Source organism: Nymphaea colorata, chromosome 13 (assembly GCF_008831285.2).
Source record: "Nymphaea colorata isolate Beijing-Zhang1983 chromosome 13, ASM883128v2, whole genome shotgun sequence".
NCBI lineage: Eukaryota > Viridiplantae > Streptophyta > Magnoliopsida > Nymphaeales > Nymphaeaceae > Nymphaea > Nymphaea colorata.
In genome coordinates this window covers 11,487,438-11,503,985 of record NC_045150.1, presented here as the reverse complement: position 1 = coordinate 11,503,985, position 16,548 = coordinate 11,487,438, and the positions used below count along the sequence as shown (strand labels likewise).

Genomic DNA, 16,548 nt, shown 5'->3' with positions numbered 1-16,548 from the left:
AGGTAAAAAAGTGACTAACTAACTTAATATTTTGTTTTCTCAAAATCACTAAGATCATATCCATAAGGTTCGATTGAAAAAAAAAACCTTGGATAATTAGTTTTAATGGGTCTGGGTTTTGTCGCTTATCCAAGTGGTCTCATGTGTGTGTGTGTGTGTATATATATATATACATACACACACCCATACCATGTGTGTGTGTGTATATATATATAAACATACACACACCCACACCAGATGCTTTGCATAGTATGGGTTATTTTAATTTTAGCATTTGTTTAATTTTTTTTGTCAACTTTGGCTATATGGATGTGACCTAAGGAATTTGATTAATGGGAGCTTATTGTTTGATGCCTACTTTATAGTTGGGTTCTTCAAGCATCATATTCTTTATTAGGGGCATGTTTCCAGGGGTTTATTCCTGTCAAGAGTACTTTGCGTTTAAATTAAAGAGAAAAGGATGGTTCACTTAGCTATCAGTGGAGGATAGGATCAGGAACCAACTAATCACCATGAGAAAGGAACGATAATCTTCCACAGGGCTTGGCGATCGAATGATTAGTGTTTCTTATACATATGCGTTGATGTGCATTGCAGATGTGCTAAGTGTCTCGAATCGAATTGACGACAAGTTCAATTTACAGATCGATAAGGGGTGCCACATGTCACAATGTAAAATATTTTGGTTTTTCCATTGTTATTGTTTAATTTTTCTTTTAAGTGTAAGGATATAGGCTTTTTTTTGGCCGATTCACAACCTGTTCAACCGAGCCGCTGGAAGGGCCGGTTCGTTAGTCCACCCTCCATAAAATTTGAACAAATAAAAGAGCATAGGTTGAATGCACGGCTGTGACAAAGCATAAAATTAGATTATGTTCTTTTGTTCAACATATATGATGGCCCTTTAATTATGCGGGAATCGCTGTCTCCTATTTGATGGTTGTGACTGTAAATTAGCGGCCCATTGCAAAGTGGTTCTTTGATACTTTATGAAAAAGTGTCAAATTAAGCACTTCAGATTCGTTTTAAGATTCTGATCTCTAGCAGTGTTGTATGTGTCACACAGTATTGTTTATCTTCTATTTTGTTGTCATTGATCCTACATGGTTGTGACCCTAAATAACAGTAAGTGGGGACCAACCCTAAAAGTTCTAAATAAGTTGACGAAAGTAAATCAAGTTCTAATTAATTGTGCTTCCATTCTATCTTCATTTTAAAGTTTTTTATATGTTTTTAAACAAATAATTCCTGCTTTACAGGAATTGTTGTTACTGCTGTTTTTCCATATGTTTTTGTTTGTATTTGTCAAACAGTACCAACAGCTATTAGCCCTTCTGGTAAAAACTGTTAAAAAAATGGATAAAATAAACCTTCTGTTAGAAACTTAAAAAAAAATGATAAAATGACAATTTGGCTCTTTGAAAAACAAAAAGCAGTTTTACAAGAGGGAAATTAGATTTGGAACCCTCTACTTCAAACTCAAATTTTCACATCATTCCTTAACAATAAACCATGCTCAAGATGTGATCAATGTGTTTTGAAAACTAAAACTTAACATAAAAAATGTGTTTATTATTGAAAATAAGTAGTTACTATGCCTTCATATACAATATTTAATGGGAATGATTTGACTCATTGATTCTAAGTATATCAAATGGTGAAGATTAAATTGAAAATATGGAAATAAAGTATTTTTTTCAAAGGACTGAAATACTTCTCAAAAGAAACAAGTGTCTTTAATTATTAAAATACATATGTACGTATATGATACATATATGAGTATAATTGGAAGCAGTCTCATATTTTAACCATTGCTTCATTAATTTCTATAGATTAATTTGTTATAGTTCAAATGGGTTTTTAAAAAAGTCACACTATCCTTGAAGGGGTTAGTGCGATGGATAGAGAAGGGGCTATATAGGCAGCTAGTCTTCATTTCAAGTTCCTATGAAATCAACTCCTTTTGCTACAAAAAGAGGATCACCAATATACAAGTTAATACATAGTGAGAATATCATCCAAGGTAGTACTGAAAGCCAGTAAATGATTTCCTACAGAGATCAAAGAAGTGTGGATCGGTTGTCAAGCCTGGAGATAGGATGACTCTTCTTATGTTGTGCTTTTTTACTTTTATGTCTCCACATACTACAAGTTGCATATGCACAGGGGCGGAGGCAGGGACCTTGGCCCATTCAATTTTTAAAAAAATAAAAAATTTATATGTAAATTTCGATTCAATTCAACGTACATATTGAAAAATACTATTTCAACCTTTGTTAAAATTTAGAAACTATAGTTTAGCTCTTGCAACCAAAAAATCCTAATTCCGCCCCTACTTATACAAGTTAGATTTCAGCACCCGAAAGCAATTCTAATGGATGGCAGTCTTCCATCATTTATGAGAGAGAATATGTAGCACTTACAGGAATAAACTTTAACAATACTACTCGATCGATTCTTTACTGAATCTGTCGTTGCATATAGAATGCAATTGGGAGTGGAGATCTGGTTCCCCATGGAGCCGCCTATTAAAGGGACCTGCATCAACCAATTAGGAGTTAGAAGGAAACTTATAAGCCTATATATACTGTACTTAGGCTGAAGCAGTCCTTCCATCTTCTAATTCTTCCTTGAAGAAGAAGAAGGAGAAGAAGAAAAAGAAGAGCTAGTTGTAGTAGGACTAGTAAATGGAGGAAAAGCTGACAACATGTCGTAATGGAGTGGAAGGGGCGATGCCGGCGGTGGCCATGGTGGTGGTGCAGGTGGTGTTGGCCAGAATGAACATCCTCTACAAGCTGGCAATAGACTGAGGAATGAGCCTCCGCGTGCTCATCGCTTACCGCTACATTTTTTGCTCTGCCTTTATTTGCCCTATAGCCTTCTTCTTAGAGAGGTAAGCCAATACATGTAAAATCCATGCTAGTGTTCAAACTGCCGATCTCCCAAAATACTCCTTTTTATTCAGTCTCGGGTTTAATCTATCAAATGCAACCTTATTGTTTAGGTAAAATATAGACATGTTTTAGTATACAGATATGAATTAAACATGCTATAATTCAAGTTGTTTTTATGAAAATTGTTGAATTTTTTTTACTGCAAAAGCTTTGACGTTGCTGGAGCAGTACATTATTTATGGTTAAAAGAATAAACTTGAACTTGAAAAATGATTTATGACTTAATATTTGATTCTTATGAAATCAATCATAAAATCATATCTATAACCTTATATTATACAAAAAAAATTGCTTTAATAATATCTTTTAAGAGTTTGTGAGTAGCTAGTAGCAGCTAGTCCATGGACTAGTCACATATTTCTAGAAAATCACATTCTTTAGACATATAAAATGAGTTTTGTATGCTAAAAAGTCCTTACTGGCGATTAATTATAAACTTTTAGAGAATTTCAGTCCCACACTCAAAAAACACCATTTCTATATAGATTACTGGCTCCTCTAATTAAAAAAATGCTTAATTTTTCTCTCTATATGTACACCATCTTCGATGCATGCAGGAAGGCCAGGACGAAGCTGACTTGGATTGTACTTGGCCAAGCCTTTTGCAGTGGACTTTTTGGGTAAGAGAGAGAGAGAGAGAGAGAGAGCAAGAATGTGTGTGTGTGTGTGCATGTTTAGGACTCTCTTTGTGTGTATGTATGTGTGTGCGAGAGAACATGCTCGAAGGTTGTCGTCCGACGAACTAGGATTGCGGCACTGAATTTTCAGATTTTTCTAAGCAAAAAGAGAGAGTTGCATATGTCATGTACACATGCCCAGCCGCATATCACTGTGGATCTCAGATATGCGTAGATCTAAGATTTATGAATTTAAGGTCCCCCATATTTCAAATCTATGGTTTTTAACATGCATATGAATTTAAAATTCAGCTACCATGATCCTGAGTTTGTTTAAACTAAGGAACTTTCAAAACACACCTTTTTATACAGCCTTAGATTTCAAATCTCTCAAACACAACCATAGTGACAGATAGTTCCTTAGTGTCCTCAACTTGCTCCGTGATTTTGTCCTTAGTCTCCTCAACCACAGAAATGTCGCATTATTTATGCATTAGAACAGTCATGGAAGACTACCGTCCAAAAATACATTTTCCATGTTGTCAAATGCCCCCTTAAATTATTTTTCATTCTTAGTAGACAGATTTTACTTAGTTGCTTATCGGCTTTTTTATAACAGACATTCTGAAATTCCAACTTTAGTATAAATAATAAACTATAGATATTTATGTTTTTAATTTACAGCACATATAATATGAGTACTGCAACCAGGGACGGAGTCAAGGGGAGCCCGCATGTGCATTGGCCCCACCTCAAATTTTTTTTTTTAAATTTACATGTAAATTTTAGAAGATTTTACTTGTCCTATATAAAAATCTTAAAAAATGATATTTTGGCCGGTGTCAAAATTTAGAGACTTTAATTTGGCCCCCTAATGAAAAATTTATAGCTCTGCCCCTAACTGCAACCATATTGTTCTGAGAGTTTGAATTTTATGAAAGATTTCTTCGATCAGTATCATGCCGCATGGGATGATGATATATGAAGATGTAACTTACATTATCATTTTTTGCAGGGCAACACTGAATCACATTTTCTACTTAATCTCAATGAAAATGACTTCAGCGACATTTGTTTGTGCAATGGCCAACCTATTACCTGCCTTCACCTTCATGCTCGCTGTCATGTTTCGGTAGCTTTTCAGTTAATTCCCTGATCTTTACCATCTTGTTCTTCTTTCATTCATTCATTCATTCATGCCAATAAGGTTCTCTCTTGAATTCAATTAGTTTAATGGATAACTGCAGATCATCCTGGATCATGGTTCCTTAGGCTGTTTTCAAGCTTTAAACAGGGACTAATGCTCCAAGGATTTATTTATCTTAAGGGTAACTAAAACAAGGGTTAAGCCATGTACTTACAACATTAAGTTAATGCCCTGGATTAAATGTTTGGGCCCCAAACACAAAAAGAGAGCATTTGTTAGTTTTACACTATAGCATGGATTGGAGATCCACGTTGGGGGTGGATGCTACACTTTGATAAGACTATGGATTTGGCTATCGGGGATTTTAGATCCCCTCGGATTTGAAAGATCCAAGGGGAGTCAGACTCAACCTTAGCCTCTCAATTCCATGGATTTGAGGTTCGACCTAAGGTACAAGACCTCTCAGTGATCTTATCTGAGATCTGTGGTAAACAAACACCGTCATGGTTCTCATATAAAAATTAGGATCCCAGATCAGCTTCCAGGTCCGGAGCTAAGCATCTTCATGCAACCTCCCACAAAAAAAAAAAAAAAAGGAAAAGCACCAAAAAAAAAAAGGTTACATATGTTCTGCCCCAATACAAGTTTTGATTATTTCCTATTTTTTAGAACAATCAAGAAAATATTTTAAATTGATATAAATTTGAAAAATAAAGTGATATGAGCATATAATATAATAAAGGCTCGTTTGGTAAACCAAATAGAACAATTTGTTTTAGGCACATTCACGAAACAATTACATACTATTCCTTTTACCAAACAGATCTAAAGCATCCAAATGTAAAACATTTGAAGCTTTATATGCTTTATATGAAGTTTGTTTGTGTTTTGGTTTATGCATGGTGTGCTGAGCAGAATGGAAAGGCTGAGAATTAAGACACGAATAGGGCAGGCCAAGGTTATGGGGACCCTCATAGGCATTGGCGGGGCCATGCTTACCTTCTACAAAGGTGCCAAGTTCCAGCTATGACCGGTTCACAGCCAGTTGCTTCACCATCAGGCCGACCAGCAGCACAAGTCAGGCAACCAGCAGGCGTTGGGCACAATTTTTGCTGTTGCCTATGCTTTGACCTATGCGATATGGCTGATAATCCAGGTGCCTTAAATCTTATTACACTACCAAAAAAAAAAAAGTAGATTCAAGAATGGCCGAAAAATGTCGGTACAAGAGGAAGTAATGTCGACAAAATTTTTGGTTGTCGGTGAAAACTATCACTGACACTTTTGTTGCACGCGTTGTTGTGCCCGTCGGTGTAAACATTTTCATCCATACTTCATAAACGTAGCTAAACAAACGATTATTGTCGTCCAGAGGATGTTGGTAATAATAAACTTTTACCGACAATGCTGTGAACGTTGGTAAAACATTTTTATCGACACTTGCATGAACATCGGTAAAACATTTTTATCGACACTTGCATGAACATCGGTAAAAATTTTTATCAGACATTATACTGGACGTGGGCAAAACATTTTATGGACACAGTTCCCAAACACTAGAACAAATGCCCCATTGAGCATTGTCTAGAACGAGAACATGATAATGAAGTTTGATCTCTAATATTTGCAGGCCAAGATGAACGACAGGTATCCACATCCTTACTCCAGCACAGCCCTCATGTGCCTGTTTACAGCCGTTCAGTCCACATGCATTGCAGGCGTTGTCGATAGGACTATATCTGCATGGAAGCTCAGCTGGGACGTCAAGCTCTTGACTACCATTTACGGGGTATTTGTTCTATCTCTTAATTGTCAATGTTGAAAGGATCAATTTATTCCCCATGGGTCTAACAAGTAACTAAGGACGCGCTTCTATACCCAGAATTATGGAATTTTACCATCAAGATGGTTATTTTTCAAGAAATTAGAATCATTAAACAAATTGGGTATTTTGTTTCTGGAATTAGGATCACATAAGTTTGAAGCATGTGACTTATGAAAGCACTTGGAATTTGATTGAGTCAGTTCTTTCATCTCAATTTTCTCTTGGTTGCACGCAGGCCGTGTTCGTCTCAGCGATGGTGTTGTCTCTCATGTCATGGGCCGTAAAGAAAAGAGGGCCAGTGTTCGTCTCTGTGTTCAGTCCTCTCTCACTTGTTATCACTGCCATCTTGGTATCCATATTTCTTGACGAGACTCTCCACTTAGGAAGGTGAAAATTTTGAAACTACTTCATTTTTCAGGTCCTGTTTACACAAAATTGGTTCTTTTCCCTATGAACCATATTGCAAATAGTCTCTTTGTTGAGCGGTTCTGCAATTTTTTCTGTCTTTTGTATCGTTGTTTTAAATATTGGTCTCAGAGGATGGTTCTTAGTTCTCGGAGGATGCATGGTTCTCCAAACTGACGATCTCATATCAGAGGGCAGACCTAAGATCAACATGAAAATGCCTGATTTCTGACATTAAATCCATGGATCTCAAAGTCTTAAGATATTCATACCTGATAACATCTGATATGACCCACCAAATTTTTTAATGTATGATCCAATTGTGGTTTCAGTGTGATTGCTGCTGGATTTATCATCTTGGGACTGTACATCGTGTTGTGGGGGAAAGGAAAAGAAATGGAGCAACTTATTGCTCAGCTTCCTACTCAATTGTCATCTGGAGATCCAGCTAAAGCTTCTTTTGGAGGCATGCTTCTGGAGTCTCTGGGTTCACATGTTGAAGGGGAGACTAAGTACAAAGGAAAAAAGGAAAATACAGTTGGTGTTCAAGTTGGTTGAGTCAGAGAGCATGGAACTCCGCCGCAACTCTGTTCAACCAAAGAATAGCTCATGATATGTATTAGCAAATAAAAGCAGCACACGTTCATGAAGCAACACTGCCGTAGGTTGACTCATTCCCGTGGCACTTAATTCTAAGAGATGGAATTAATATGAGCTTGTCCATGGTGAAACACTTCATCGAAGAAACGTTTAGAAGTGTGAACGTTGCCGGTGAATGGATGAGCCAATTTGCTTGGGTTCATTCAGAGTTGTGTGTAATACTGATAATCGAACAAGTTCTTGTCGATTGATGAGGAGGATAGTTGGGAGTGAATGATTTTTATTATACAGTAAATTATTGTCTATGTGATTATAATTATGATGATGGCAACAGATCGTATGCTTGCATGATTAACGCCTAAATCCTAATCAGGATGAAGAAAAGCTCATATATGCAAGCCAATGTCTAAGCTATAAATTCTCATAGATACATGTTCTATTAACTAAAACTAATTAGTCAAGTAGTTCAGTTCAGATATGCATGCAGACTGACTTCTTTAGGATTGATTCTTAAATGCAATATGCTGGAACTTTACTTGCTTATAGGATTTTCAGGTGATTCAAAAATGGATGGTTTGTGAAAATATTTTCAAAATGTTCTTACTAATAAAAAAATATCCTGCAAAAGTGATAGATTCGGGCATCGCTTTTTAACAAATCAACCATATAAATAATCTCTGCAAGGCAATTTAATCAAAATTATTTGTTGGGTGCATATATACATGCTTGTTCTTCCCATGAATCTAGATCATGAATAAATGCAGCTCCAATATGTAATCGGAAGCGCAAACTGCAGCAAGTCATGCTACAAAATCTTGTATTGGTGTGTATGAGAGTGAGAGGGCTTACAGTTAAATACGCTTTCAGCTTGAACACAGGCACAAGCATAGTACTAAACAGAGTCCATAATATGTTATTCCTGTGAGGACTGAATACAACTTCAAAGAATTTCTGAAGAAGCCAAGTTGGGCCCCTTTGCAAAATACTTTCACTTCCTGAGAATGAAAAATCATCACTTATTTGATGGTGGAGAAATGCGGCCATACAAAATAGACATTAAAAATCTCCAAGTTCTCTCAACTTCTGCACTTATTTACTTTTAGCACAGAGGACATGAGTAATCACAGGAAATTAAGCAGCTTTCTTGGGATTTGCATAGAAGAATGTGAGCTAAATCCTCTGAGACTAGATGAGAATTGTCAGTGTTTAGCAGCTGGATGAGAAGTCCTACTTGAATCTTCTTGATTTCTAGTTTTCTTCATTTTCCGTTGGCTTATTAGACATTCTTGCATTTTCCTAGATAATCCAGTACAGAAAAACAAGTTGGGATGTTAATCTTTCAAGTTTGTGTAACAGCGGCATCATCTCCTTTTTCAAGTTGGCAGGAGTACAAGTCTGTTCTCTGAGCGTCCGACTTTTTGAATGTGGAACCACCAGTAGCTACGGTCACATAGTTTCTTGTTAGTCTCCAATCAGCAGTAAAATGCACATTCTTGTTAGTCTCTAATCAGCAATCCGGCAAGTGCATGTGAACCACCAGTAGCTACCATCACATGGCTTAAAGGCTTTTGATAGGGATCACGTTATGTTCTTAAAACAAATGTTCCAAGATCATCATATTCTGCTGCCAAAAAAATATGAGATGATTATAAATGTTTTTCTTACATCCAACAGCAAATCCAAACATTACTACACAGTGGTTTATTGAAATAAGAACATGGTGTTCTTGGAATGTGCATTCTACGAACATGTGTTCCAACAACTCATATTGACCAGTTGTTGCTGGTAATTAACTACATAAAATATTTTTCCTTCTTTCTTCTTCTTTTTGTCTGTCTCAAAGTTTTATGTAAAGAATGTGAGCATTAACATCAGATGAGAAATGTTGACAATAAAATATTTTTCCTTCTTTCTTCTTCTTTTTGTGGGTCTCAAACTCAAAGTTTTATGTAAACAATATGAGCATTACACCAGATGGGAAATGTTGACAACCATGTGCACTCTGTAGACAATAGAGGGGGATATGGCATATGAATGTTGCTTTCAATCTTATTACTTAAGAAATGTTATTTCTTGTGTCTATTTCAAAGATAACCACTTATGGAACATGTAGTCATGCATAAGACACATGTAGCACTCTCCCATGTTATGAAACGTGAACCAAGTACAGTAAATTATTGTCCATGTCGCACTATTGAGCATCACACGCACACTTAGCTAGTACCTGACTGTAGTGTCCCGAACCACCCACTTTAGCTGAGGATAAAACCTAGAAACTATATCATACTTAGGGGTCGTTTTGATGATTTTTATCTTATCTTTTTTCAGGCATCCCACAACCGGTCTGACACTCATTGGCATGGACCTACTTTTCTTCTCTCTGCTGCAACCCTGCTGGGGCATCTCCCCTAATTTTTATTGACAAAGTCAAATCTGCACAAAATAGACAACAAGAAAGAGGGACGTCACAGTTATCGCACCTCATTTCGTCTTAGAGTCCTCAAAACAGGGATCCATGAAGAGCTTGACAACCTGTGCAGGCTGATTACAATTAGAGATGTACAAAAACTCCCTAAGAAGAAAGAAATATGATGAAACAGCCAAGAAACCTTTGCTTAGGATCAACCCTTTCCTCTAGCAAATTGGTCCCAGAATCAGTCGAACACCCTTGCATGCATTGGGGATCAACATTAATATGTGGTCCAAAATCTCCCAACTTCCTACACTGCCAGTTTTACTAGAAAATTTCTACTCCTCATTGTTGGTCTTGATGACGAAACCCCATGAGATCTGTTTGTGTTGCTCCTAACAGCAAAGCCAATGTCAAAAATTTCTTTGCAAGGGGTGGCCATGGATTTGGGAGAATTCTAGTAAATGGCCACAAGGTCGTTGCCTCCCTCAATGAATTAGAAGCATTCTTGGAAAGCAAAAACATCTTCACATCAAACAAAGTTGGGATGTTAACCTTTCAAGTTTGTGTAACAGCGAAATCATCTCCTTTTTCAGGTTGGCAGGAGTACAAGTCTGTTCTCTGAACATCCGACTTTTTGAGTGTGGAACCTGATGAAAGTTAATGCAAAATTAATGCAGCTGCCTTTATGAAGAAGGTGAACGGTTTAACTTTTGGGTTCTCCAAAAGTTCCATCATTCCAAGACATGTGCCCTATTTTAATTTTCATTTTTTTGTTTTTAATATGGTCATTATATTTTCAGTTTTCTGTTTTTAATATGTTCATAATGACCATAATGGAGTTATTAAGAGTCAATGTCATTTATTTTTCAATTTTTTCTTACATGTATATATATGGCCCTTTGGGTTGGCTAAATGTGTGAGAGAAAGCATTTCAAGTGTGCTCCAAATTTTTAGTGTTGTGTGCTCTTATCACGTGTCATGTCTTTGTGATCACTTGTAGAAACAAGTGCTCGATTAGTGTGTTGTGTTCTTCTGTTGTGTCATTCACAGGAGCATAAGAAGAGGAAGTGCAGAGAGGTCATTCCTTTTGCTAATAGTGGTATCAGAGCAAGGTTGATTGTGTTGTCGTGATTGTTGGTGAAAGTGCAAAAGAGAGGCCTACAAGGTAAAGTCTGCACATAACTTGTTCGACAAAATTTCTGTGAGTAATTTTTGTTCATTATGGCTAATGGCATGTCCACTTCAAATATTTTTCAATCGCTCATACCGGTATTTAGTGGTAATAATTACGGTTTTTGGAGCATAAAAATGAAGACCTTCTTTTTGTCACAAGATCTTTGGGATTTAGTTGAAAATGGTTATATAGAAAGTGCAGAGAGCTCAAAACAAGGAGAAAAGACAGTTGAATCAAGAGAGCAACGGAAGAAGGATTCAAAAGCCTTGCTTGTTCTTCAACAAGCTGTAAGTGAGACTATCTTTCCTCGAATTGCTGGTGCTACTAGTTCAAATGAAGCTTGGACTATTCTCAAGCAAGAATATCATGGTGATAAGAAGGTAATAACAGTGAAACTCCAAATCCTCCGTAAAGAGTTTGAGACATTATTTATGAAAAACAATGAATCAGTCCAAGATTTTTTTTCAAGATCTTTCATAATTATAAATGAGATGAAAACCTTTGGAGAGGTTGTTAGCAACCAGAAAATTGTAGAAAAAATATTGAGGAGCTTACCGCCTAAATTTGATCATGTGGTTACGGCTATAGAAGAGTCTAAGGATTTGACTGTATACTCTGCTAATGAATTATTGGGTTCTCTTTTAGCCCATGAACAAAGAATGAACATGTCAACTGAGAAAAGTGTTGAACAAGCATTCCAAGCTCAAGTCAAGTTGGATGACTTTAGCAAAGAGAAAAAGGGAGCAACTGTATGAAAGAATGCATATCTCGGGCGAGGTAGAGGTAACTATCGTGGACGTGGACGAGGAAGATTTGAGGCAGTCAGAAACAAGTCAGAAGGAGGTGACACTAACAATCAAAAACATGCCCACAAAAGCAGATATTGTGTTTTTTGCAAAAGAAATGGTCATACTGAAGCGTACTGTTGGGATAAAGCAAAACAACAAGCTAATGTAGTGGAAGAGAAAGCAGAAGATGGTAACTTATTTTTTACTCATACAGAGTCAAATGAAAATATTGATCATGTCTGGTTTTTAGATAGTAGATGCAGTAATCATATGACAGGAAAGAGAGACTTGTTTTGTGACATTGATGAATCGGTGAAGCAACAAGTTCGACTTGGAGACAACAAAAAGGTGCAAATTGATGGTAAAGGCACAATTGAGATATCAATTAAAGGTGGTACTAAAAGGTTGGTACATGATGTTTATTATATACTTGGATTAGCATATAACTTATTAAGCGTTGGACAGTTAGCACAAAAAGGATATTTGATTTCATTTCATGATGATGTGTGTGAAATAAAAAAGAAATGTTCTACCATGCCACCTATAGTAGTGCACATGACAAAGAACAAAATATTTTCAATCGAGCTTTCATACTTTGATGCATATGCCTTAATAGCAGACATGAATAAAGTGTATAAGTTATGGCACTTAAGATATGAACACTTGCACTACAATGGACTGAAGTTATTGGGGCGGAAAAAATTAGTTGTTGGTTTAACTCGTCTTACCAATAATGAAGATATTTGTGAAGCATGTGTATATGGAAAACAACATCGTCTTCCATTTTCAGTTGGGAAATCATGGAGAGAAAAAACTCCTTTAGAATTAGTGGATGCTGACATTTGTGGACCAACAAGAACTCCATCTCTGAATAATAGTAGATATTTTCTACTATTCACTGACAATTTTTATCGCATGAGTTGGGTGTTTTTTCTTGTTGAAAAATCCGAAGCCTTTGAAAAATTCAAGGAATTTAAAGTGTTTGCAGAAAAAGAATGTGGGCGACCTATAAAAAAAATTTGTACTGATAGAGGGGGAGAATTTTAGTCAAATGATTTTGAAAATTTTTGCAAATTACATGGCATACGTAGACAGTTGACAGTAAAAAAAACTCCTCAACAAAATGGAGTAGCTGAAAGAAAAAACCGTACAGTGGTAGAGATAGCTCGTAGCATGTTGAATGAGAAACATCTTCCAAATGAGTTTTGGGCTGAAGCAATAGCTACAGCTGTGTATCTTCTCAACATATCACCAACCAAAGCAGTCTGCAATATGACTCCATATGAAGCATGGTGGAATAAAAAACCTGATGTAAGTAATTTGAAAGTTTTTGGATGCATTGCCTACTCTCTGCTTGATTCTAGTAGTCGAGACAAAATGGATAGAAAGAGTGAGAAATGTATTTTTGTGGGTTATAGTAATAACTCAAAAGGTTATAGACTATACAATCCAGTAACGAAGTCTTTAATTATTCGTCGTGATATCATTTTTTATGAGAATGGATCATGAGAGTGGACAACAATAGAAAATCAACATATTTCATTTGTTGATTCAACTTCTCACTCAAATGCATCAACGTCAAGTGCTACTCATTCAAAAGAGACCAATTCAGATCATGAAGAAGATGTTGAAATAATTACAGATGGGTCTTCTCCACCAAGAAAGGTATGATCTCTAGATGACATATATGCTTCTTGTTCATTTGCTTTTATGGTAACTGAACCATCATGTTATGAGGAAGCATGTGGTAAAGAATAATGGGAAAAAGCAATGCAAGAAGAGATCGATACAATTAAGAGAAATGATACATGGCAGCTAGTAGATTTGCCACAAGGAAAGGAACCTATAAGTCTGAAATGGGTTTACAAATTGAAGTATAATGTTGATGGAGATGTGCAAAAATACAAGGCCAGACTAGTCGTCAGAGGGTATGTACAAAAATATGGCATTGATTATTTTGAAATTTTTTCTCCTATTGCTCGTTTTGAGACTATTAGGCTAGTATTGGCACTTGCAGCTCACTTAAAATGGAAGGTATTTCAATTTGATGTCAAATCTGCTTTTTTGAATGGTGCTTTAGAAGAAGATGTATATGTACATCAACCACAGTGCTTTGTCATAAGTGAACATGAGAAGAAAGTGTATAAGTTGAAGAAGGCCCTTTATGGCCTCAAGCAAGCACCAAGAGCATGGAATGGGAGGCTTGACACATATCTTCACAAAAATGAGTTTCGATGATGTAAGTTTTTAAGAACAAGCTCTTTATTGGGTAACACACCTAAAACACATTTTCTTTTTTGTTTTGAATAACTTAGGGAAAAGTGGCTATTTGGTCGTTCACTCTTCGTTTGAAATCGGCTCTTATCAAAAATATGTTTTCTTAAGCTCAAGTGTCATCCAAACACTTCCGTGGTTTTTTCATCCAAAACATTGCGCTCATCCATATTGTGAGGGAATGATGGTAGTTGAGCAAAAAGGAAGGAAGAGATTGTTTGTGTTTGAGAAAGATCGGGATCCAAAACAATGAGGAGAAGTATAGATTGTCAACAATGTTACTCAACTGCATGTTGAAGAGAAGAAACCATGTTGTTGAGGTGACAGAGACAAAACATACATGTTTGAGGTAATGTACTGGTTGCAATCTGGATGTCCTTGAAGGAATTCATTAGATGAATGATGTACTGCAGGGCCGTGAACCAAGGTAAATCCAAATTCCTCTTCCACCGTGAAGAAAAAAATGAATTTCATGCATAGTTGGCTGACTCAACGAGCTCAGAAATCGCCCGAGTTAAGGTTGACTCCACTAGCTTTTGACTCGGCCTGACACTCTTCTTGACTCACCTTTGACTCAGTCTTGTTAAGCAAAAAGGCTGTTAAATCCTGTTAATAAACATTGTTGATCCGTGTTAAACAACAAAAAAGTTATTTTTTTATATAGGTGTCTTATAATCATTTAGTTATGCCCCATGAGAAATGAAAATTTTTAAAACAATGTCCCTTAGCCAAAAAATTCTCCTTACGCCATGCCATGGCTTTGACCTCACATGCTAAAGCATCATGAAGCTGAATAGTGGGACTACGAACGTAGTCTACGCAACCAAACATTTATAGTTGAGTCAAACTTTTTTGTGAAAGTATAATATCAGTGTCAATATTATGTTAAAACTTCAAGGATGTTAAAACTTGAAGTCAGCATTTGAAGTATGGTTTTTTTTCATCGTGCTTGAATTGGCACACTATGTGAACTGAACAATTTGGCCTAGTAACAATGAAATATCTGGAGGCATTGTTAATTTTAGCAAATTTCCTGCCTTCGATGTAAACAAAATTCTTACGCTATAGAAAATGTACGGTGATGTTTCATAACTGGACCCATATGTGTAGAGTATTATCAAGTGTAAATTTGCCCTTGGTTTAGGAATACCCATGTATGTCACATTGCAACTTCTAACCGCAAAAGGTATTTGAACTTGCCAAGACCTTAAGTTGAACTTGAGAGTGTAAATATGATTTCAAACATATAATTCATCGACCATAGTTGTTTGCGGTGATCGTATCATTGTTAGTGTATACAAGTAGAATGGTGATTTGTCCATTACTTCTCTAAATGTACACAATATAACTTAGAAGTAAGATCATGGTCCGAAGCTAGTCGAGGCAATACAAGGTCATGGGCACGCAATTTCTCACGAGTGTGTGGGGGAACACAATTTCATAAAACATATGAGTTATGGAATATTTTATATTTTTTTAAGATCACATATCTATGGTTATGTTGACCATATAAATATCGGATAAACAAACATTAGTTAACACAAGAAGATAATTTTCTGAAGGTTTATGTCATGGACATAAGATAAATAATCAAGAGCTCTTAAATCTATACTTTGGTAGATGCCTAAAAAAAGTCTCATAAAAGCCTTTTGACTCCCAAAACACACATGCAAATGTAAGTAACGAAATGTGCAACTATAATAATATACAGGAAGTTTTGTCATAAAATCTTAAAGCTTGGGCAACTTCGAAAGATGCCTATGCTTCCATAAGTGAGGAATAAATGCCAAAAATAAACCCTGAAATAAAATTTAGAATGATAAAACATAAGATTTTAAGGAAAGACAACATTGAACATCTCAAGTCTGGAAAAAGCAGTTAAAGAAAAAAAGTTATTTTACATTTGGTGGCAGAAGATGGGACAGTAATACTTTTCTTGTAGTGGAAAAGAAAATTAAACTTAGGGCGACATGATTATTTTTTCTTCAAAAAAATATGGTGACGTTAAATGAGGCGCAGCAATTTAACGTTAAAAACTAAAATACTTCCGTTAATGGTAGGGCGGTTTCGAAGTTGGGAGTGAGGACTGAGGAGTGATCACATAAAGAGAAAAGGTATTCACAGTTTTCACGGGAAAGGAAATAATCAGAACCGTCCACGTCATCAAGATGTGCGGTGGACATGCAGAGCCAGTTCCCCCCATTCATTTGGGACATTTTTACCCTCAAATAGTCAAATTCCTTCCCCACTAAAGCGGACCCTACGTCAGATGAAAAGAGACAAAAGAGCATTCTCAGAAAAAACTAAATACAGTAGCTCACCTCACCTGCGGATGTCATTAACGCGGTATA

At 36.3% G+C, this 16,548-nt stretch overlaps 1 protein-coding gene across 3 annotated transcripts in view; it reads left to right on the top strand.

The window, feature by feature from the left end:
• Window positions 1–7,812, top strand: part of LOC116266672 (WAT1-related protein At1g68170-like) — a 32,729-nt gene extending 24,917 nt beyond the window's left edge. For all 3 annotated transcript variants that reach the window (XM_050081146.1, XM_050081145.1, XM_050081144.1), the window contains 3 exons: window positions 6,349–6,507; window positions 6,779–6,930; window positions 7,281–7,812. In XM_050081146.1, coding sequence (XP_049937103.1) covers window positions 6,349–6,507; window positions 6,779–6,930; window positions 7,281–7,506 — 537 coding nt within the window. In that variant the 3' untranslated portion in view covers window positions 7,507–7,812. The remainder of the gene's footprint in view (window positions 1–6,348; window positions 6,508–6,778; window positions 6,931–7,280) is intronic.
• Window positions 7,813–16,548: the final 8,736 nt, after the last annotated feature.